The sequence below is a fragment of the Nicotiana tabacum genome, chromosome 23 (assembly GCF_000715075.1).
Source record: "Nicotiana tabacum cultivar K326 chromosome 23, ASM71507v2, whole genome shotgun sequence".
In the NCBI taxonomy this organism is placed as follows: domain Eukaryota; kingdom Viridiplantae; phylum Streptophyta; class Magnoliopsida; order Solanales; family Solanaceae; genus Nicotiana; species Nicotiana tabacum.
Genome location: NC_134102.1, coordinates 134,036,256 through 134,061,399, shown reverse-complemented (window position 1 = coordinate 134,061,399; position 25,144 = coordinate 134,036,256). Strand labels below are relative to the sequence as shown.

The 25,144-nt window shown below is 38.6% G+C and overlaps 1 protein-coding gene across 1 annotated transcript; it reads right to left on the bottom strand.

The window, feature by feature from the left end:
• Positions 1–21,744: 21,744 nt before the first annotated feature.
• LOC142177497 (uncharacterized) lies at positions 21,745–24,436 on the bottom strand. The gene is made up of 2 exons (XM_075246435.1): positions 23,774–24,436; positions 21,745–22,747 (listed from the first exon to the last, which is right to left on the bottom strand). The coding sequence occupies exon 2, from the start codon at positions 22,608–22,610 to the stop codon at positions 21,951–21,953; it is 660 nt and encodes a 219-aa protein (XP_075102536.1). The 5' UTR covers positions 22,611–22,747; positions 23,774–24,436; the 3' UTR covers positions 21,745–21,950.
• Positions 24,437–25,144: the final 708 nt, after the last annotated feature.

The following is a 25,144-nucleotide window of genomic DNA, read 5'->3' as shown; positions in this document are numbered from 1 at the left end:
ATGTTGACCTATTTCTGAAACCAAAATGGCTCCAATACCCGCTCCTTTGAAGTTTGCGCCTCCATCGAAAAGCATTCTCCATCCGTCGTCAGCTTCGGCGATATCTTCTCCTACGAATGATACTTCTTCATCAGGAAAATACATTTTTAGTAGTTCGTATTCTCCTCCTACAGGATTTTCCGCAAGATGATCCATTAATGCTTGTCATTTAACCGCCTTCTGAGTCACATAGACGATGTCAAATTCACTCAACAATATCTGCCATTTTGCCAGCTTCCCTGTAGGCATAGGTTTCTGGAAGATGTACTTCAGAGGATCCATCCTTGATATGAGATATGTGGTATATGCACAGAAGTAGTTCCTCAGTTTCTGGGCTATCCATGTCAAAGCACAGCAGGTGCATTCCAGCAAAGAATATCGTGCTTCGTAGGGTGTGAACTTCTTACTCAGATAGTATATGGCATGTTCTTTCCTTCCCGTCTCATCGTGTTGTCCTAAGACATAACCGAAAGCCCCATCTAATACAGAGAGAAAGAGTAGCAGTGGTCTACCAGGTTCTGGCGGATCCAGGACTGGCGGTGTGGACAAATATTCTTTGTTTCTCTCAAAAGCTTTCTGGCAGTCTTCAATCCAACTGGTTGCGGCATCCTTCTTTAACATTTTGAAAATTGGCTCACAGATCACGGTTGATTATGCTATGAAGTGGCTGATAGAATTAAGACGTCCCTAGAAGCTCATCACTTTTTTCTTATTCTTTGGAGGTGGCAAATCCTGGATAGCCTTGACCTTTGATGGGTCTAGTTCAATTCCTCGGCGGCTGACGATGAATCTTAACAACTTTCCTGCGGGGACCCCGAAGGCATATTTTGCAGGATTCAATTTCAAATTGTACCTCCGAAGCCGATCAAAGAATTTTCTCAAGTCTGCGATGTGATTTGTACTTTTCTTGGATTTTATGATGACGTCATCCACATATACCTCTATCTCCTTGTGTATCATGTCGTGGAAAATAGTTGTCATGGCCCTCATATAAGTGGCCTCAGCATTCTTTAGACTAAATGGCATCATTTTATAGCAGTACACCCCTCACGGTGAAATAAAAGCTGTCTTTTCGGCATCCTCTTCATCTATCCAGATTTGATGATATCCCGCGAAGAAATCCACAAAGGATTGGAGTTCATGCTTGGCGCAGTTGTCGATCAGTATGTGTATGTTAGGTAACGAAAAATCATCTTTGGGACTTACTCTGTTTAGGTCCCGATAATTGACGTATACTCTAACTTTCCCATCCTTCTTCGGAACTGGCACGATATTAGCCAACCAAGTTGGATATTCAACCACTCTGAGAACGTTAGCTTTGATCTGCTTGGTGACTTCTTCTTTGATTTTTAGACTCATATCTGGCTTGAACTTTCTGAGCTTCTTCTTTACTGGCGGACACATTGGGTTGGTGGGTAGTTTATGAGCCACTATGGACGTGCTCAAACTAGTCATATCATCATAAGACCATGTGAAAAATGTCTTCATATTCTATCAGGAAACGGGTGTATTGTTCTTTCTCTGATGGTGACAGGTGAATGCTTATGCGAGTTTCTTTGACTGTTTCGGAATCTCCCAAGTTAACTATCTCAGTTTCACCCAGGTTGGACTTAGGCTTGTTCTCAAAATCTTCAACTTCTCTAACAATTTCCTCTGGTATTATATCCTCTTCTTTTATTTCTTTCGAGTCTCTATCCTTATGTTGCGTTGTCTTATTACATATCACAGTTGTTGGTTCATCGCGATAAGAAATAGTAATATTGTAGAGAGAAAAATGTAGAGAATAGTAATAAATAATAAAATAGCAAACCATTGATAATTATCAAGATATCAAACAAAAGTGATTTTTAATGATTCAAACAAATGTTTCAAAACAAAATACTAAAAATGTTTTAAAAATACTCATAAGAATTGTTTTCAAAATAAATGACACTAGTAGCCAGGCTACCCCGGAACTCGGCGGGCCCTTGATGGTGTGGCAGTCCAGTTCCTGAGAATAGCTCCCTTCTCCACTGTCTGGATGACGAGGCCTTTATCCTCCTCCTCCTCAACTATTACACTACAGTCCATGTCTTCATCTTCCAAGAATAGATTCATTAAACCAGCTAGTGCTTCACCTTCTTCGGATCCCCACATCATATCGGCCTGATGGAAGGATTGGCTCAAATGTGGTATCGGCTGCTCGAGAGGGTAATAAGGACCACGCCATGGTGGTGACCAATTCTGATACTCGTGCCAGGTGTATTGATATCCCAATCCAAAGGTCGTGCCGTGACATTTTAACTGTATTAATTTGGTGATCCCTTGGAGATTCTTGCTGAGACCCTTGCCGGTTCATACCCTGTCCATGCCAATATGCTTTCTGTTTTGCAACTCCACCATTTGTCCTTCTCTATCGCGTTAACACACTCAATGTGATGGTAAGTCTCTCCCCCTAAATTCCTTCTATTCTCCACAACCAGGACAGTCTGGTTAGTGTAAATAGGGTTACTCCTGTCTCCATGAATGATCACCTCCTGATGATTCCATTCGAACTTCACATCTTGATGCAGAGTAGACGCTACAGCCCCAGCGGCATGTATCCAAGGTCATCACAATAGCAGATTGTATGAGACGGATATGTCGAGCACTTGGAATTCAACATCAAACCAAGTTGGACCCATTTGTAAGCAGAGGTTGGTTTCTCCGATTGTGGCCCTTTGAGACCCATCGAACGCTTTTATGTTCATAGTTCCTGCTCGTATCTCATGCAAACCTTTACCTAACCTCTTCAAAGTAGTCAACGGGCAGATGTTGAGACTTGAACCCCCTTCTATCAAGACCCTGGTAATGAATTTGTCTTCACATTGTACTGTGATATGCAATGCCCTGTTATGGCTCAACCCTTCTGGTGGCAATTCATCTTCGTGGAAAGTGATCTTATGGCTCTCCAATACCTGTCCTTCCATGTTGTCCATCTCTCCACTGGTAATGTTGTTGGGTACATAAGCCTCATTCAACACTTTCATCAATGCGTTCCTATGTGCCTTAGAATTCTGTAGTAGTGATAGAATGGATATCTGAGCAGGGGTTTTGTTCAAATGAACAACCACATAATACTCCCTTGGTTGCACCTTTCTCCAAAAATCATCCAGGGGGGTTTCAATGATAGGCTGCCTGGAAGCGGCTTCTTTACTTGTTCCCCCCAAATGCTCGGGCATGTAAACCCTACCGGTTCTGGTCATACCTTGTGCTGCACCAGTTTCTTCCATTTTCCCTTTTCCTTTCCTTCTCGCTTCTGTAGTATAGTCCCACGGCACTGCATTGGAATAAAAGGATAATGTGGGTGCTACCGTTACAGTGAATGGTGTGGTCACTTCTACTTCGAACGGAGTCAGTGCAGCTGAGGGCGTTGTTACTTCAACTTCGAACGGAGTCAGTACGGCTACCTCAACTTCAATCGGTGATTGTATCTGTACCACAATAGACGTGAGAGTGACTGGAGGCATTTTGGGATCATCCTCTCCTCTAATGAGCCCAATTGACCCCTCCGGGTCCCATTCTTCATCAGTTTCTATCACGTTTACCCCCTCGACTGTAAGGCTTTGTTCGTAGCCTGGAGTGCCTCAAAATTTGTTACCATCCCGCTTTTGATTCCCTATTCTACTCTTTCTCCCAATTTGATGATGTCGGAGAATTTTTGATTTTTAATAACCATCAACCTCTCATAATATTGCGTATCCTGGGCCCGGAAAAGGAATTTGTTCATTTTTTCTTCTTCCAATGCTGGCCTTACTTTTGCAGCCTCTGATCTCCATCGAGTAGCATACTCGCGGAAAGTTTCTGTCGGCTTCTTCTTAAGATTCTGGATATAGAAAACGTCTGGTGCATTCTCTATGTTGAATCTGAACCGATCCATAAAATCTGACGCCATGCTTACCCAATTAATCCACTTCTTTGGATTTTGACTGATGTACCTAGATAGGGCGTCTCCAGTGAGTCTCCTCATGAACAGCTTCATGCGGATTCTTTCATATTTACCAACCCCTACGAGCTTGTCACAATACGTCCTTAGATGTACCTTTGGATCACCTGTCTCGCCGAACATTTCGAACTTAGGAGATTTGTAACCCTCTGGCAGTTCTACGTCCGGTTGAATACATAAATCCTCAAAGTTTAAACCTTTGATGCCTTTACCACCGTCAATACCTTGGACTCGACTTGTAAGCTTCTTAAGTTCTTTCACCATGTTCATGATGAGCAGGTCCTTCTCGGCAAATTCCGATATATACGGGGTTTGTTGTGAAGTGTGGGTAAGGTTTCCACGTATATGGGGTTACTTTTGTAGACTCTAGGGATTTGGGTGTAGTGGTGATCATTCGTTGAGTTTTAGGGATCATGAGTAGGTTGTGGTGCAATTTGAGGAGTGTGGTAGGTGGTAGTTTGTGGGTATTGGGTCGGATGATGATGATGCTGTGGAGGAGTTGGTACTGGTGGAGGATTACAATTTTGGGGAGGCATGGCGTATTGATGAGGTGCAGGAGGATTTTGCGGGTGCTGGTTTTGTGTGTTTTGAGGAGGTGTTGGGTTTTGGGCGTTTTGTTGGTTGATGTCGGGAACATTCAGGGTAAGGGAATACGGACCTGCTCAAGTTCCCCTTGTAACTCTAGTATCTTTTGCTCTAACCGTAAAACCAAGTCATTCTGCGCCGGAGTACTTCGACCATCTAAAGTTTCGACATTCTCGACATGCGCAGCGTTGTCTTTCCTGATACTACTCATATCGTCCATCTTAGCTTTTCCTTTGTTCTTGGGATCACTTGGGGGAGGAGGTGGAGGAGGACCTCTGGATCTGGTATGATATGTTGATGATGCCTGTAGGCACGAAACAACCTTAGGGGATGGGAATAAACAAAGAAAAGAGGAAAAACAAAAGGTAAACAAGTCAGTAAGGAGTATTAAAAGATTATTTACGATATTTAAACATGTATTGTGGAATTATAAATTCACGTCCTAATTTGGGGACCTCATCATTCCTGAGGTAGGCCTAGCGACATATAGCTTTGGAGAAAACTCAATGCCGATAACTGCGTCATTTCATTAATATGATAAATAGACCAAATCTCTACTAAAACGACAATAATTATAAAGAGTCAGTAGTGGCATTTTCCTTATTACAATCAAATTCTAAAACGAATCTAGAAAACATCATTCTTAATCTACTCGGTCCCAGAGGGACCTTCTCCAAGGCTGGCCTTCTTAGCCCCGTCAATCAGATTCCCCAGGTCGCGCATGTCTAACAGTAGATACGCCCTTGCTAGATGTCCTCATTCATTACCCTCTGCATTCTGACAATCCGAGACCCTTTTTCTCATATTTCCCTAAAGTTCCATCAAACTCTACTCCAAATACTCCAACCTTTCTGTTGATTTAGCAATGATTCCCCTCCATTCATTGATTGCTTCCATGTCCACTTTATGTTGTTCCAAATGCCTGTCCTCAGATTCAAAGACCCTTTTGCGCAACCTCCTGTATTTGACTTGTGCTTCAGCAACGTCGTCTATGACCCTATTTCTCAAATCAACCCCTGGCTTGACCTCTCCTACTATGTCATCGACCAACCTTTATGGGTAGAAGTACACATGACTGGCATGATACCTGTCTTGCTCGATGGTATCTTTCTCCACAATAATCTTTTCATGCCACATGTGATGTGCCTCGAACTTGAATGGAATGGCATTCCCTTGGAAGTCTGCTTTGTAATGAACCATTTTGGAAACTCGTGGTATAACCTGTTTTCTCCCAGCTTGCCTCGTGAATCTGATAGGAGCATAAGGATAGATTCCCCTTAATCCGATTAGCACTAGATGGGGAACATCTCTCGACCTGATGATGAATTAACTGCTAGGGAACCACTCGAACATCCAATGTACCTTGTCATTAGTCAAATTGCTAAAGAAATGTACCCAGCTCACAGCGTTTTGCAGTTGTGCAAACCTGTCTGGGATAAAAGTCATTCTCTTCGGATGATGATAAGCTATGTGGTCATTCAATGGTCGTCGCGGAAATTCTTGACGGTATTGTCCTCTCTCACGGTGTACGAACAACCATATTTGCAGCGACAGATTGCAACCCTCCAAATGCCTATATCCCTTTTTGCAATGGTCTAAGGCTCGGTACATCTCAGCCACGATCATTGGGACAATAGTGTAAGTTTGCCCCTCAATTCCTTCCATTAGGGTCTTAGTGACCATAGCTAGGCGAGTGTGGATCCTTTCTCCTTGTATCGGGAATATCAGCATCCCCAGAAAACAGACAATGAATACAAAAACCCGGCGGTGAGTCCAACTCAAAGAAGTGATGGCAAATTCATCATGGTAAAGACGATATGACTTGATGTGACCATAACGCTCGTAAAGGAAGTCGAATGTATGTAATATTTCTTCAGACAGCCTAACTCATCATTTTTACTGAAACCCGTCATTTTTAGGAAACCTCGAGAAGTATGATTTTTCGATACCAACAAGCCAGGGCTATCCCATGGGAGCCCAGCGAAGCCTCCTATTTCCTCTAGAAGAGGAGTCATTTCTATATCACCAAAATGGAAGACGGCCCTCTTCTCATCCCAAAACATGGTGGAAGCCTCAATTAACACATTGTTCGGTTGAATATCTAACAAAGAAGGTAAATTCCCGAGAACTCTTTTCACATGACTTTTGTCACTTGGCGAGAGATTTTCCCACCAATTTAGCAACAAAGGTGGGATACTTTGAACCATGCTGAACCTGAGGACTTCGAGCCTCATTTCTGCAAAACAAATAAAGTTATCCCTTTTCCCCTTCAGATTCGACTATTTACACATTAATGATTAGCATATCGGCATGTTTTCTCCAAATAATGCATATATCATAATTGTACCCATTGGGATGTAAGGAAATCCCGGCGGGCTTTGGACAAGGCTTGCATAAGAGAGTTATTACGCGGACAACTTTCTATCCCATACTAGGTTTAGACATGATGCATACACAGTTAATATTCGAGTGGGGTTTTCTAGAAGAGTCTAGACCGGTACGCTCAAGTGGACAAATTGAGAGGGGAAGGCACGGAACCGTCGATTGCACCGCTGATCGACTAGTTTTACCATAAATAAGCTTTTCCAAATTTAAAAGGGTGATGTAGGAAGAGCGCGGACACTCATCAAGCGCCGCTATGGTATCAATTACGCACGAGTGAAATATGATGTGGATCATGCTTTATGTAAAGATAAAACAACACGTTGTATCTTGCATGATGAAGACAATAAACACAGTATTAAATGCAGTGTAAAGACATAAAAAGAAAGGAAAACAAGGAAGAAGTTAGTTCGCGCAATGTGAAAGAATTATAATAAAGCAAGCAAGGGGGTAGGGGTAGGGAGGGACATGATGTAGCAAATTTAAAAATGATTCGGAGCAAGTGAACATGACTAGAAAATAATGGAAAACGCACATTGTAACCAAATTAAGCTAAGATTTGCATATTAATACAAATTTAAAATAGAGGGAAATATGGGAAAGGGTGTGCATGTAGCCATAAAAAGGGAAAATGGAAGCGGGATGTTCATGTAACGATAAAGAACAAGGAAACACATTCATCAAAGAAGACTAATTCATATAGACCAAGTTCGCTATGGTAAGAGCCTAAAAATATCCCCCGCAGAGTCGCCATGCTGTCGCGCCCCTCTTTCTCGCGAAATCGGGTTTCGACACGTGACAACTCTTTTAAAGGAAGGTGTTAAAAGAGAGAGTCGCCACCTAACGGGTTTGAGGTGCGTTAGGGCACCTATTTGCAAATAACTCTGGTTTAAACAGTTTGCGTCACCAAAGATCGGGTAAGGGCTCAAATTACCTCGAAGAGAAGGTGTTAGGCACTCTTCGAGGTCCACAACTATGGGTCCTACCCGAACTTGAATTATATGAATTAGTTAAATAGTTAGAGAGAAAAACAAGAAGTTTGAAAAACAAATCATTATTAGAAAGTCCTTGAGTAAACACAGATAATTGGTTTAAAGACAAGATGTGGGGGTCCTAAGTTTTTTATCCTAAAGGATCACCCCGTGCAACATAAATAATACTTCGTAACTCCCTCGAGGTGGGGTGTTACTCATATTATTCAGCGGGCACAGACTATCATCTCCTGCTACCCGATTACTATCTTTGAGTTTTTACCTAAAGTGCACTAGTTGATTCTAAATTGTGCCCTATGCGTGCACTACCCGTCCCATGCCTATGGCCCAGGAGGCGTTTGGACCTCTATTTTGGATGGTTTCGAGACTTAGCTTAGGCTGCTTAGAAATGATAAAACTAGGCGACATACAAAACAAGTTGGACTTCATGTAAAAGCAATTAAGGGCTCAAGTTAGCCTCCACACTTAGAAAACAAATGCACGCGAACAAACTTTCACATTAAATGTTAGACAATTTCAGGTTTGAGGCAAATTAATGCCATTAGGCCCTATAGACATGGTTTCTATGTGACCTTGGGATTCGAACATACAGGCAATTTTAGATGCAATATGTTACCTTTATAGACGTGATTTCTAAACAACTTTACATTTTAGGGAATCTGGTATTGCGAGCTGATTGTTGAAATTACAGATTACAAGTGGTTAAACCTATAGACATGATTTCTAGGTGATTTGCGCAGTAGTTGGCAGTGATAACTATTGAAAATACTCAGAATTACCCAGTTTGATCCTATAGGCATGCTTTCTAATAGCGGCAGAGTTAAGCAATGAAACAGTGTTTGAAAGTTCAATATTAACACATTAAGGCGAGTGGTATTACCCTATAGGCAGGATTTCTAATGATTAGCGATTGAAACTGATTATGTTTGAGCAAATTAACACCTATAGGCAAGATATCTAGCAACACATGGTAGCAGAACATGTTTGAGCAAATTAAAAATCTATAGGCAGGATTTCTACTCGTTTCAAGCAAACATTATAATAGACCCATTTTCCCAATTTTACTAACACCCCAATTGTTATTACAACATTATTAATGGCCCAATGAATAAAATAAATTATAAAGTTACAAAATAACTATAGTGGGCCTAAAACAGATCAAAGTATACCCAGCCCAGCCAGGCCTTCAATTACATATCCAACAGGCTTCACCACAGCCCAGAAATCATAGCCAATCAAACCGAGAAAAACATTCTTCATTTACACAAAATAGCCAAAACCCAGTAGCTAGAGCTGATCAACATCCATTTACACAAACAATTGGTTTATTTAGTAGGTGAAAAGGGAGGGGCAGAGTTGAACAATTAGGAAAAAGTGGCCTAAAGAACCTTAGAGAAGATTTAGGGGAGGGGGGCCTTGGCTTTCAGCCGGCCCAGAATTAGACTCATAACAAGAAACAATCAATGAAAAATAGTAATAGATTTGGAAAAGCATTTGCAAACACTATAAGATAATCACATAATGAACTCAATAAGCAAACTAACACATTGGGCAGGGTGTCATATGATAAGAAACAAAGAGCCTGGGATTGCAAAGTCAACAGGCAAGGGCATTAGACTAGTAAAACCAAGTAATGCAACCAGTGTAGAACTTAAAGGATCAGATTATACCAAACTCAAGATTACACAGTATAATACAAACAGGATTAGATATCATAGAGGGTATCAGTCAAGGAGGATTAGTTTAAAGGATAACAGGTTGTTAGAGGTGCAGAATTGGACATGGCAAGAACACATAGAGTGGCAACCATAGTCATAGGAGCATACTACACTTAGAGTAAAGGTCTTAAACAAGTTAAGGCATGCCAATAACATCAATTAATCACTAGAAGTTTAGAATTAGGCAGAGAACATGGATTAAATTATATAATCAAGGCAGAACATTCGAATTATCAACAACACCAAACTAAACATGCTTCATTATGTCTAAATTAACTAAGTTAGGTGCAAAGACATTATTAGGCTAGCAATTATAGGCAAAATCACACATAAAGAGAGTCAAGGGAATACATTAAGTCGTGCAGTTTCAAAGAACATGCTAACATAAGAGAATAAACATTGCGAGGGTTTAGAAACTAATTAGTGATTGTTCAATAAATAAGAAAAGAACAACAGTAAGGGCCTAGAGTCTCAAATGTGTCAAGTTCACAAGGGTTTCAAGAACCCAGGGCAGTGCTCACACCCAAGAGATGGTCAGAAAAGTAGAAATCCGGTGGCCTTGGCTTTCAGCCGGCCAAGATCCAAACAGAACATAATAGTAAACAAATACAAAGTAGAAACCTCAATTTTAGTGAGAGTTTTTTAGCTACTTTTTGTCTGTCCAAAAAGGGGAAAGAAAATGGATTTATATAGTGGTAAAAATCAGCACATAAGTAAGAAAATACAAACAATCAGACCATAAAAGGAAAGAAGAACACATAAATCAATTTAAAATCAAATTAGGAGAATAAGCCGGTAAACCCTAGTTTTTAGGAAAAATAAATATCAATGGAATATACACAGAAATGGTAGCATAGGACGAATATAGACACAAATAATACTCAAAATCAGAGAATCGAACCAATTTTGGTTCGATTTGAAGAGATCTGTAAACCCTAGTTTTTTTAGGAAAAATAAGAATCAACAAAAAATGCACAAATATTCGTACTCACAATAGAACAAAGGATGAACATAGATAGAATAGCAGAACGATCAGTGATTTGAACCTATTTTGGTTCAATCTTGTGGAGATATGCTTGCCTTGTTTAGGCAAGCAGTATAGGAGAGTAACCAATACCCGGAGGAGGTCATATATGGCAAGTAGTAGCCATAGCATCCCATATTAGACGGGATTATGAGAGGACTTAGGGGGCGGAGGCTAGGGTTCTTAGGAGGGAGAAGGGAGGCGAGGGATATTAGGGCGGCGGGAAGGGGTAGAATGGGATTAGGGTTGGGGTTTGGGTTAGTTTAAAGGGAAGGGTTTGATATGGGTTGATTTCAGAGATCAACGACGACGATTAAAGGGTAGTTGGGTCGGGCTATTAGAAACGGGTCACGACCGGGTTAGGGGTTGGGTTAATTTGGTTTGGGCTGGGGTTTGTTTGGGCTAGTGTATTAGGCTTTGGGCCTTTGTTTTGTCCAAAAATAAGTTCAAGAGTCGGCTAGTTTTTAAATACCCAATATTTTAGCAAAAAAAATATTTATAAAAGTAATTAATAAATAACAAAAATATTACTTGTGCACTAAAATGATTAAAAAATAATAACTTAAATTATGAAATATAAAAAGTTATTGTTTTGCATAAATAATGTAATTATACATGAATATGGGCTATTATTGCTAAAATGTACAATTAGCCTAAAAATGCAAATGTAATTATAAAAACATGCAGTAAAATATTTAAAAATATACATGTTGTTGTAAATAATAAGTTTGGATGATTAAATCATCGTAAAAATAATTTGAAGGATAATTATTGGATATTTATACAATAAAATGCAGAAAGAAATTGATTTAAAGCCTTTAAAAATTATGAACAATTATGAAACAAAGCTTGTATAGGTTTATAAACTAAATTATAATGCAAATATACTATTGTGTGTGTGTATATATATATATATATATATATATATATATATATATATATATATATATATATATATATATATATATTTTATTTATTTATTTATTTTATTTTTTAAATATGAGAAAAAAATTGGGTATCAACATTTGCTACCTAAGGATACCTCTGTGCTCTGTATTTTAGAATTTCATCAGACTGACGACCTAATATTTATGATATATTATGGTCTATTATCTTCTGGTCATAGATGTTTGTTGGAATTGGGGTTATTTTTCTTATTCCGATCATAAGTTTCAAATTATTAAATCTGACATTGCATATGTAACGACCCGACTTGTCATTTTAAGAACTAACGCTCCGTTCAGCGACTGAAGTTCTCGAGCAACTTCGTAATATGTATTATGACTTGAGTGTGCGGTTGAGTTTGGTTTTCGGAAGATTCAGAATTTAATTTGAAGAATAAGACTTATTTTTGAAGCTTAAATGAAAAGAGTTGACCGGAGTTTGACTTTAGAGCAAATGACACAGGAATGGGATTTTGACAATGTCAATAGCTTCGTGTGGTAATTTTGGACTTAGGTGTATGTCCGTATTTGGATTTGGAAATCCGTAGGACAATTTGACGCATTTTGGCGAAAGTTAAAAAATGGAAGATTTTTAGAAAGTTTGACCGGAGTTGACTTTATTGATATCGGGGTGAAAATTCGATTCTGGAAATTGGAACTCCATTATATCATTTATGACTTGTGTGCAAACTTTGAAGTCATTCTAGATTGATTTAATATGTTTCGACGCAAATTGTAGAAGTGGAAGATTTGAAAACTCATAATTCGATTCGAGGTGCGACTTATAATTTCAGCATTGTTTGACGTGGTTTGAGGCCTCGACTAAGTTCATATTGTAGATTAAGACGTGTTAGTATATTTGGTTAAGGTCCCAAGTGGCTCGGATGAGTTTCAGACGGGGTTCGGATCGTTTGCGACTTGTTGAAGCTGCTGGAATTTTTGCTATTTCTGGAGAGCAATTGGTGCAACCTCTTCTGCGAGAATTTGATCGCAGAAGCGAGAAAACCATTGTAGAAGCGACTGGAAAGGGAGCTAGGTAGAAGCTGGCTTGAACTAGCAGAAGCGGACATGTAATGTCTGACTGGTCGTTTTTTTCTTTCTAGATCCATGTTCCTCTAAATAAGACTTTTCGTATGTGCTTTTACTATTTTATGACTTGCGGGGATGGTTAGTTCGGGATTTGGAAAGGTTCGGGTTGAAATCGGAACACTTGGTTCCTTAGTTTGGCTTTAAAAGGCTAAGTTTGACTTTGGTCAACAGTTTAAGTAAACGACCTCGGAATCTAGATTTGACGGTTTCAATAGGTTTGTATGATGATTTCGGACTTGGGCATATGTTCGGATCGGGTTTTGGATGATATGAAAACGTTTCGGCGCTTAATAGTGAAAGTTGCCACATTGGAGGTTTTAGAGTTCTTTAAATTTGATTTGAAGTAGGATTTGGTGTTATCAAGGTCCGTTTGGGATTTTGAGCAGGGGAATAGTTATGTATGGTGATTTAAGACTTGCACGCAAAATTTGGTGTCATTCCGAGTAGTTTAAGTATGATTCGGCGCATTTAGAGCGATTTGGAAACTTGAAGTTCATAGATTGATTCAATTGAGTTTTGGGGAGCGATTCTTAGTTTTGTTGTTATTTTACGCGTTTCGTGAGTTTGAGCAGGTCCGTATTATACTTATCCACTTATTGGTGCATTTGGACGGAGTCCCGAGTAGCTCGGGTGTGTTTCGAACCACCCGGAGCTAAGTTGGAAAAAAACCAGATTTTTGAGTTTTGGTTTCCTTCTTAGCGAACGCGGAAGGACCCTCACGTTCACGATGAAGGAATTGGGTTGGGGGAATTTTTGTGCTTCACGTTTGTGTGATAGGGTCCGCGTTCGCGAATGGTAAGGCAAGCTGGGTGAGGGTGGCACGGTTGTTCTTCGCGTTCGCGAAGGTGCCCTAGCGTTCGCGTAGGGCAGGGCAGGTAAGCCTTCGCGTTCGCGAGGCCCTGGTCGCATTCGCGATGGCCAAGTTTTCTGGGCCTGGGCCCTTTGCCTCGCGAACGCGATTCCGCATTCGCGAAGAAGGGCCATCTGGGCAGTGTCTTGTTTTAAATCGGGACTTAGGCTATTTTGAGCTCATTTATTACTCTCTTGGGCAATTCTGGAGCTTTAAAGAAGGGGGTTTCAACTAGCTTTTGAAGGTAAGTAATTCCTATCCAATGTGAGTTTAATACATAGATTATGGGTAGATTGCAACATATAAAATAGTGAAAATTATGGGTTTAAATGAAAAACCTAAGTTTTGATAAAAATGGGATTTAACCACAAAAATGGTTATGGAATTGAGTGAAAATTATATATTTGAGTTCGTAAGGTTATGTGTAACATTTATCTTTGAAAGTTTCCGCAATCCGGGCACGTGGGTCCGGGGGTGAATTTTAGGAATCTTTCTATTGGGGTTAGGTAATCACTCTAATAGTTAGAATATGAACTTTTGAGCATGTATTGATTAATTTATATAACATTTGACTAGTTTCGGATTGTTCGGCAACGAGTTGAGGCTTAGGAGTGAATCTGATGCGGAAAAGTGAGCTTTGAGACGAGGTAAGTTTCTTGCCTAACCTTGTAAGAGGGAATTTATCCCATAGGTGATTTAAATTAATATTTGCTTCTAATTGTGGGGGCTACGTACGCTCAAGGTGACGAGAGTCCGTGCGTAGCTACTAATTATGCTTATGTCTGGGTAGTTTAGGACCCAAAGCATGAAATACATGTAACGTTTATGGCCTACTTGTTAATTAAATTGTCTAAATCATATTGGAACTTGATAAAAGAATTGTAAGAGACCGAATTTCACTTGTTTGAATTTAGAGCGGATTACTTGATTGTCAATGGAAATTGTTCTACATAGTGTATTAGCCTTATAATAACGATTAAGTCAAATGCTTATAAAGTATCCTCATTTCTTGTGGAGCGGGCCGAACGTCTCGGCAGTAAAATAGATGCATCTATGGATCGTGCCGCACGTTCCTCGACAGTGTACACATTATTCTGGATCAGGTTGTACGACCGCGGCATAAATCGCGCTTAGTAATACTCGGAGCCTAATCATACTTGATATTAATCTGTGACTTGTGAGGCTACAATTATAAATGACAGGAATTTACTTGGAATTTATTAAATTCTGAAAGAATTATTTGTTCCTGCTTGTTAATGAGTTATTATTATTATTATTACATATCCCATGCTTTTTAAACTTTTCTGTATTATTATTGTTAGCCCATAGTAAGTGTCGATGTCGACCCCTTGTCACTACTTCTTCGACGTTAGACTTGATACTTACTGGGTACATGTTGTTTATGTACTCACGCTACACGTCTGCACTGACCGTGCAGGATCTGAGGCAGGTGCATCTGGCGTTACCTGGAGTCCTAGTGGTGAGTTGCTTCCTGAGCCGTTCCGCAGCACCTAGAGTCTCTCCTTTGCATTTATTCTATCTATTTTTATTTCAGACAGTAGCTAGAATTTTGTATAATCTATTAGTGCTCATACACTTGTGACACCAGGTCTTGGCACACACTAGTAGACCTGTGGTTTTGTATTATTACTATGGTAATGATTGCACTCAGCTGCTTTCGTTTTACTTATTTAAACCTGTTGTTTCTTAAATCTTTTAATTAAGGAAAGTTTAATTAGTTGGAAATCTAGTAAAACCAAAAAGGGAGATTACGGGGTTAGTTCACTGTTGGGTTGCCTAGCGGCGGCGTTGGGTGCCATCACGGACTCTAAGAGAATTGGGTCGTGACAACATGGTATCAGAGCATTAGGTTCACGTAGGTCTCACAAGTTATGAGCATGCCTAATAAAGTCTTGCGGATTGGTGGAGAGACGTCCGTACTTATTTTTGGGAGGCTATAGGGTGTTAGGAAACTACTCTTTCTTTATCTCCTTTCGTGCAGTTGATGTGGAACTAAGTATCTTTCTCTTATTCTCTAACATATGGTGAGAACGTGCGTAGCGGATATTCCAGACCATGGAGGAGCTGCTCCCCCTGTTGCTAGAGGCAGAGGCGGAGGGAGGGCTTCCAGCTCACGGTAGAGGAAGAGGACATCCCAGAGTTGCTCCAACTATTCCACCAGTGGATCCAGTAGAGGATCTTATTATTGAGAAGTAGGGAGAGGTGCCTGCAACAAAGCCAGCCCTGGTGAATTTCATATCCGCGTCGGGATTCTAGGAGATCATGGGCCGTATGCTGCGGTTCATGAATTCTAGTATGATTTGATGTAAACGCAGAGTGTCGATAAGCTATGTTGCGCGGACTCTCCAAAATGTTGCCGCACCTGTGTCGGATCCTCCAAAAATACATTACTTTTGGACAATCCATCACGCACCCGACAATATTTTCGAAGAGTCCGAGCAATATAGCCGATAAGTATTTAAATGAGGAGAAAAGCTCAAAATTAGAGAATCAATTGAATAAATAAAATAGAGGGAAAAGAGTATCTACACATAATCAAGTATTTTGTACAAAAATGAAGGGAGACAAGCTATCATAATGTTTTCGCCTATGAGCTACTCGTCTGTAAGGTTTCCTATTTTTCCAAAACAATTGTTCAATGTTACTAAAACTTCTTGATACATCCATAGCTACCACTCTCTCCCATTTATTTTTTCTTGATTTCCTTCTTCCTTCTTCGTGTTGCGGAGAAGGCGTTTGAGGTACCTCATGTTTGCTACCAACAACCTTCTCTTCGCTGCTTGTTGATATTGATACAAAATCCTCTCCTTCCATGCAACATACAGGGCAGATGTAGATCTTCGGCAGTGAGGATAACTTGATACAATCAAAATGATTTAACTAATGTGTAATATATGTGGCCTACTTTTGGCCAATGATTATTAGCCTTGTTGGCTTCTTCATGGCCTTTTCTTAGTGCATTCTAGGCCTTGTTGGCCAATTTTATACCAAGCAACTCAAATTTATTTGGCTATAAATTGAGCTGATTCTAGCTCATTCTAAACACACAAACAAGACTTGAATCTTCATTTCTTGTTTCTTTTCCTTCTTTAGTAATTGAGAGTATTTTGTAAGAGGGTTGAGTGTTGGGAAACACTTGTGTGATCCCCTTTCCTTGGAGTGATCTTGTGAGGTTATTCTCTCGGGGGTATTTGGGATTAATTAGAGTATTTACTCTAATTTTGTACGCCCTTTTGTACTCTTGTTGTTATAGTGAATTTGTTCCTCTCCGCTTGTGGACGTAGGTCACACTGGCCGAACCACGTTAAATTAGTGTCTTATTTATATGCTTTAATTGTTGTTGTTATCAACTTGCATTGTCTTTATTATTGTTATTATAATATTATTTGGCTAAATTCCGCACCACACGAGTTCCTGATCCTAACAAATTGGTATCAGAGCCTGATCTAATAGGGTTTGTTTCAGTAGTCAATATGACTTTAACAAAGACTTATGTTGATAAATTTGATCGAAGTGCAAACTTCAAAATGTGGCAATTAAAGATGGAAGCTATCCTAATTCAGGATGGCTTAGATTTGGCACTCCAAGGAAAGGAAAAGAAGCCGGATAAAATGACGGACAGGGAGTTTGCTGTCATTGACAAAAAGGCAAAAGCAGGTATCATTTTAAATCTCTCAAATAAGGTTTTGCGTGAAGTTATTGCAGAAAGCTCAGCCAAAGGCATATGGAAAAAGCTGAAAATCGTGTATATGAAAAGAACAGTAGAAAACAGGCTTTACCTAAAGCAAAAGCTCTGCACTTTTCGTATGGCTGAAGGTACCTCTATATTACACATCTTGATACTTTTGATTCTCTTCTTATGGATTTAAGTAACATAGATATTGAAATCAAAGATGAGGATCAAGCCGTATTATTGCTTGTTTCCTTACCCCAGTCGTTTAAACATATAAGAGATACTATGCTTTATGGAAAGAATAATATCTCTTATAAAGATATCAAATCTATTTTGAAATCAAAAGAACAAATAGATAGAGATATTACTGGGGAAACTAGTGTGAACCAAGGGGAAGGCTTGTTCATAAGAGGTAGATCCAATAAGAAAGATTCAAGTAGTGAGAGACCTAAATCAATGTCAAAATCCAGATACAAAAATGTCATGTGCAAATACTGCCATAAAAAAAGCCACATTATTTCTCAATGCTTTAAATTAAAAATTAAAGAAAAGCATACAGAAAAGAAAAATGAGCATAAAAATACTGACACTGCCGAAGCAAGTGTAGCTGTTGATGAGACTGAATGAACTATTTTTTTAGCAACTAATAATAGTTTTAAATCTAAAAATGAGTGAATTTTAGATTAGGGTTATTCTTATCATATGTGTCCCAATCTGGATTTGTTTACCACATATGAATCTGTTGAAGGTGGAGTTGTCTTGATGGGCAACAATGTTGCCTGCAATGTTATTGGTAAAGGTACAGTCCAAATCAAAATGCACAATAGTGTGGTGAGAACTCTCACCAATGTTAGACATGTTCCTGACCTGGAGAAAGGTCTCATCTCTTTGGGCACTCTAGAATCTCTTGGGTGTAAGTACACAGGTGAAGGTGGAGTTCTGAAAGTTTCTCATGGTGCTCTTATGATCATGAAAGTACGTAGATTTGGTATGTTGTATACTCTATTGGGATCTATTGTTACATGCATTGCTGCAGTTTTAACATCCGTTAAATCAAATTCTGATATCACCGAATTGTGGCATATGCGATTGGGGTATATGAGTGAAAAACGTTTTTCCATCCTCAGCAAAAGAGGTCTCTTATGTAGCCAAAGTACCGAAAATATAGAGTTCTGTGAACATTATGTGTTCGGGAAGAAGAAAAGAGTCAGCTTCAAATCTCCAGTGATTCATAGAACAAAAGGGACTTTGGATTACATTCATTCAGATCTTTGGGGTCCTTCACGTACCTCATCAAAAGGAGGTGCCAAGTATATGTTAACTTTCATTGATGATTTTTCAAGGAAAGTTTGGATTTATTTCCTGAAAAATAAAAGTGATATTTTCTTAAATTTCAAACAATGGAAAGTTTTGATTGAGAAAAAAACAAAAAAACAGGTTAAGCGGCTTAGAATAGATAATGGCTTGGAATTTTGTAATAATGAATTCAACAAATTTTGCAAGAATGAAGGAATTGCTCGACATCGTACTGTGAGAATGACACCTCAGCAAAATGGTGTGGCAGAAAGGATGATAGAACACTTTTGGAAAGGACTCGTTGCATGATTTCAAATGTTGGGTTGACAAACGTCTTTTGGGCAGAAGCTATCTCTACAGCTTGTTATATTGTCAACCGAGCTCCTTCTGCACCTTTGAACTTTAAGATTCTAGAGGAAATGTGGTCAGGAGTACCTGCTAAATATACTGATTTAAAGATATTTTGTTGCCCTGCATACATGCATGTAAATGATGGTAAATTAGAGCCAAGGGCTAAAAAGTGTATTTTTCTTGGGTATGCATCTGGGGTGAAAGGATACCGACAATGGTATCCTGATCCCACAGTACTAAAATTTATAATTAGCAGAGATGTATCCTTTGATGAAACCTCAATGTTACATTCTAGAAAAGAGTTTTCTAGTTCTTGTAATACAGATAAAGGAAAGAGTACACAGAAGCAGGCGGAGGTTGATATTGGCATTCCTTCTGAGCCACGCTTATCAACTTTGGACCAAAATACAGTTGAAACTCCAAAAGTTGAGCCAGAAGCTGAAATTCCTAAAGCTGAGACTCCTGAAGTTGAACCAGAAGAAGAGGAGTATTCTATAACCAAACATAGACCAATAAGAGAAAGTAAACAACCATTAAGGTTTGGAGATAATGTTGCGGTTGCTTTTTCAGTTGCATAGGAAACTGAAGAAATTGGAGAACCATCAAAATATTCAGAAGCTTTTTCTAGTGCTGACTCAGCCAAGTGGCTGATTGCAATTAAAGAAGAAATTGAGTCTCTCCACAAGAATGGCACTTGGTCTCTTGTGAAGCCGCCATCAGGAAAAAGAATTGTTGGTTACAAATGGGTCTTCAAAAAAAGGAATGGCATTCCAGGGGTTGAAGATGCGAGGTATAAGGTACGATTAGTTGCAGAGGGCTATAGTCGGGTACAAGGAGTTAATTTTAATGATATTTTCTCACATGTTGTTAAACATAGCTCGATTTGTGTCTTGCTTGCCTTGGTTTCCATGTATGATTTGGAATTAGAACAACTTGATACTAATATAACTTTCATACATGGCGAACTTGAGGAACTAATATACATGCATCAACCCGAATGATTTGAAATTGAAGGAAAAGAAGATCATGTTTGCTTGTTGAAGAAATCCGTGTACGGATTAAAGCAGTCTACACGACAATGGTACAAAAGGTTTGATTCCTTTATGTTGGGTTATGGTTATTCGAGGAGTATGTATGATAGTTGCGTTTACTTTCAGAAGTTAAATGATGGTTCATTTGTGTACTTATTACTTTATGTTGATAACCTACTCATTACTGCTAAGGATTTAACAGAAATTCACAATTTGAAAAGTCATCTGAAAAGTGAATTGAGATGAAAGATTTGGGAGCAGCTAAGAAAATCCTTGGCATGGAGCTTAAAAGAGATCGAAAAGCCAGCAGTCTATTCCTGACCCAGAAGAAGTACTTGGAGAGGTTTGGTATGAAAGATGCTAAACCAGTTAGTACCCCTCTTGCTGCTCATTTTAAATTATGAGATGCTCAGTCCCTGCAGTCAGAGGAAGAAGAGAGGTACATGGAACAAGTTCCTTATTCAAGTGCAGTCGCCAGTATTATGTATGCAATAGTTTGTACACGTCCAGACATTTCACAGGTTGTGAGCATGGTAAGCCAGTTTATGGCTTGCCTTGGTAAAGCAGATTGGTAGGCTGTGAAATGGATTCTCAGTTACTTGCGAGATACTTCAAACACATGTTTGGAATTTGGGAAACATACTAACACTTTGGTTGGTTTTGTAGACTCAAATTATGCAGGTGATCTTAAAAAATGAAGATCACTAACATGCTATGTATTTTGCATTGGTGGTTACGCTATCAGTTGGAAAGATACATTATAGCATGTAGTATCTTTATCTACTACCGAAGCAGAATATATGGCAGTGACCGAGGCGATCAAAGAAGCCTTATGGTTGAAGGGTCTATTTACTGAACTCGGTTCACACCAAAGTGGTATTACCATTTTCTGTGATAGTCAAAGTGTCATTCACTTGACTAAAGATCAGATGTATCATGAGATGCCGAAGCACATTGATATCAAATATCACTTCATCCGAGAAACCATTGTTGAAGGAAAAGTCTCTGTTCAGAAGATCAACACTAGAGACAATCCCCCTGACATGTTTACGAAACCTCTTCCAGTTGTCAAGTTCAAGCTTTGCGTGAACTTGATTGGCATTTATGAAGAATGAATTTTCCCGTTGGGGATTTTCCTAATAAGGTGAAGCAAGTTTACTATATCAACCAAAACTAGTCCAAGGTGGAGATTTGTAATATATGGGGCCTACTTTTGGCCAATGATTATTAGCCTTGTTGGCTTCTTCGTGGCCTTTCCTCAGTGACCTTGTTGGACATATTATGTCCTCTCATTCTAGGCCTTGTTGGCCAATTGTATACCAAGAAACTCAAATTCCTTTGGTTATAAATTGAGCTGATTCTAGCTCATTCTATACACACCAACAAGACTTGAGTCTTCATTTCTTGTTTCTTCTCCTCCTTTAGTAATTGAGAGTATTTTGTAAGAGAGTTGAGTGTTGGAAAATATTTGTGTGATCCCCTTTCTCCGGAGTGATTTTGTGAGGTTCTTCTCTCGGAGGTATTTGGGATTAGTTAGAGTATTTACTCTAATTTTGTACTCTTATTGGTATAGTGAAATTGCTCCTCTCCGCTTGTGGACGTAGGTTACACTGACCGAACCACGTTAAATTGATGTTTTCTTTATTTGCTTTAATGGTCGTTATTATCAACTTGCATTGTCTTTGTTATTATCATTATAATATTATTTGTCTAAATTCCGCACTATCCGAGTTCCCGATCCTAACATAATGCACCTAAATTCTCATGCAAATGAGTGAAGCTACAGTCATGTTCACATGAATCTGCTGTAGCAAGTGTTTCTCCGGATGGACTTCAAGAGCAACAATCTTTCAAAGGAAAAAGAAGCCATACATTAAAGAAAGCAAAAAACAGAACTACTAATATTAACATTTCAGTATGCTAATAAGTTCAAGATAAACACCAGAAGTACACTAATAGATAAATAGTGTACACTGTATCTAAAGATTAAGTCAAGATTGTAAGGACTTCAGGCGACAGGTGGCGGACTCAATGCCATTGCGAGCTGCATTTTCACGCTGATCAATTTCCCTAAGTACATCTTTAGCTGCCTCCACTTGGGTATGAAGGTTTTGCACCTTAAGGCTTGCAATCACATGGTCTGCGACGCATTTTTGTTTCTTATGTTTCAGTGCCTCTTCATTCTGTTTAAGAACATCCACCCATTGTTTTAGCCTACCAATCAGTTCCATTGCCTCCAACTTTTGCCTTTCAAAAGTTTTCTTCTTTTTCATGACCATCACCATATCGTCTTGAGTACCAAAGATCTCATCTTTATGACCCTTTGCACGACTTATAGCATCTTCATATCCTGTCTTCAGCTCTGGAAAAGATTGCATCTCTCTCTGTCTCTTTGTTGTGAGCAAATCAAAGTGATATGCAATGAAATCATTGACATCCTTGTAGAAAGAAGTATAATCCGCGTCAAGAATATCCAAGCTGAAGAAGGCATTATTGGCGCACTTAGCCGTGTCTTCAACATTTTTGATGCTTCCAGAGGTGAGTTGGAACACCAAAACAGACTTAATATGAGAGATTATGGTCTTTGATTCTTCATGAATGTTGGAAGAACATTCATTCCAAAGACGCGGATTTGGGGGTGGATTCAGCATTAATAATGGATTCAGATTTATCTTTGTCTCTCTTTGTTATTCATCTGTAATCAGTAGAGGCGCATCTACGCTCGAGCCCAATGGTGGCACAGGAGGCAGTGAAACCGCTGGAGTTTCTTTCGTTGCCATCGATGGCGCTTCAACATCAACAACATCAAAATGATTTAGTTTAATAAATCGGGAAAAGTAACGAAAAAGATGTATGCTTAACAGTTAAGAACTTTCCGAAGCTTTAGTTTAAGAATTAAGCTGCAGGATGTTTTAAAGATAGAACTAGTTGAATAACTTATGAGTAAATCTTCAGTCAAAGAATAATATAAGCTTTATAGTTGAAGTTATTGAAAAATTACAGAATCTCTATTAGTTCAAAACGATTCATGCTTTAAAGTCAGAACTTATAAAAACTTACTAGAAATTTATTGACAGATACATGCTTTACTTAAAACTTAATGAGAACTGAGAAGTTATTAAGGTTTTAGTTTACAATATGCATGTTTTAATTTAGAACTTATAACAAACTAAATCTTTAGTTTTAGAAGATGTATACTTAAAAATTAGAACTTGATATATGCTTTAAAGTTTTAACTAAACTTAGAACTCACTGAAAACTTGCTTTAAAAAATAGAGCTAACAGTGGAACTTACACTTCTGTGGTTTCAAATATTTCATTCTCTCTTATTTCCCTTTTTTTCCTTTTCATATCAAAGCTTTACACTTTCCAACTACAACAACGAGATATTGGTCTTTTATCATTCAGATAACAACAACAACATCATACCCAGTATATAGTGGGGTATGGGAGAGGGTAATATGTACGCAGACCTTACCATATCTTATACCTTGTAATGATAGAGATGTTGTTTCCAACGGACCCTCAACTTAGGAAAGCATAGGCACAACAGTAATTGAAAAAAGAACAACAAGAAACAACAATAAGAAGCCATGAAAAAGAAGCATTAATAACAACAAGACAGTAAGATGACCGAAAACTTTTATCATTTAGATAGGAATTAAAAAAATTACTGTACTGTAATATTAACTCACACACCCCCAACCAACAAGAAAAGGAGAAAGAAAACAAACTTTGAACCAAAACAGAATGTAAACAAGTAGTATTATAGTCAATGAGGCAACAGTAGGCAGTGGGTGAAGAGGAAGCTCACCTTCTGCTGAAACTGGTGTCTGTTTCCGAGGGAGACCTCGCCCTCGGTTAACAGAAAAAGTAGTTTCACCTTGGCACTGATCATGCATATTGCATTTCTCACTCTGATCAGAAATTGGTATTGAAGTGGTAGCAGCAGTAGTAACTGCAGTTGCAGTACTTTTGAAACAGGGAGGATTAATACTTCTAGGCACAGTCTTGGCCAAAGGTGTAGCAAAACCAGGTGGTAGTTCTGAATTAGAGTTTTTTCCCATCATTTTTTACTTCCCTAGATGCAAAGATTATAAAAGGGTTCTTTTTAAGCCAAAAAAAAGGGACTAGAAATGAATTTTTTTCTTCTTGGTAGAAAAGATGATGGAAATGACAAGAATGGTAAAATTTGTTTCACTGTTCTTTGTTCAAGAACACTAGTAATAGCCAGGGAAGTAATTAAGTGTGGGAAAAGGACAGGAAACATACCAAGAAAAAAGAAGAGGTATGATTATTTTTAAGTGTAGGACATTTGACTGCTCCTAATTCCTACCGCAGAAAAATTTAAAAAATAAAAATAAAAATAAAAAGATATCACATGTAGATGTAGCAAATATTGTCAAAATTTCTCAATGTAATAATATAATCTTATTATAGTAGTATCAGACAAGCTATGTACAAAAAACAAAAAAAAAGGAAGATGTCAAATCTGCATTACAGTACACAGTATCAAGAATCAAGATGTAGCTCGAAATGGAAAAGAAGAAGTTTAAGTCAGCCTGTAGTAAATGATACAACTGGAAATTATCAGAGTAATTTCATCTCTGATTTATCTTTATTTTTTTAGGGGATATTCAACGGCTATGATCATAGCAATGGTCAAGTTTTCAGATTTCCTCAACCGAGCTCTGCAAAAAACTGTAAGGAGATTTGAACTGAAACTAGAAAAGGTTATAGGGGCTAGAAAAAATAACCCGGATATAAAACTCGAGATTATTTTATCCAACGCTTGATTAGAATTTCATTTCCGAACACAGAATAAGGACCAGTTTGTCCATACAAATTTTGTCCTCTTTTTCGAAACTCAATTTCAAAACATTGTTTAGTTATACATTTAACTGGATTTTTGAAGATGAGTATCAAAACATTTTAAAGATGAGTTATGTTGGGATTAGTTATGCTGATATTCATTATACTGGGGTTAATTATGTTGAAATTAGTTATTCTTGTATTATTTCTTATTGATTGTTTGGTATGTTGTATTAATCCTGGGATTATCAATTTTATTGCTTATCGTGGGATAACATATCCTGAGATTATTATTTCACCCTCTGACAGGTATAAGTTATCCCGATACTATTTTTAGTCCTAGGATAACTTATCCCGGGATTAGTAACCAAAC

Bases quoted from the DNA above. Each gene is read 5' to 3' on its own strand.
- LOC142177497 (XM_075246435.1), bottom strand. From the start codon at position 22,610: ATGCTGAATCCACCCCCAAATCCGCGTCTTTGGAATGAATGTTCTTCC.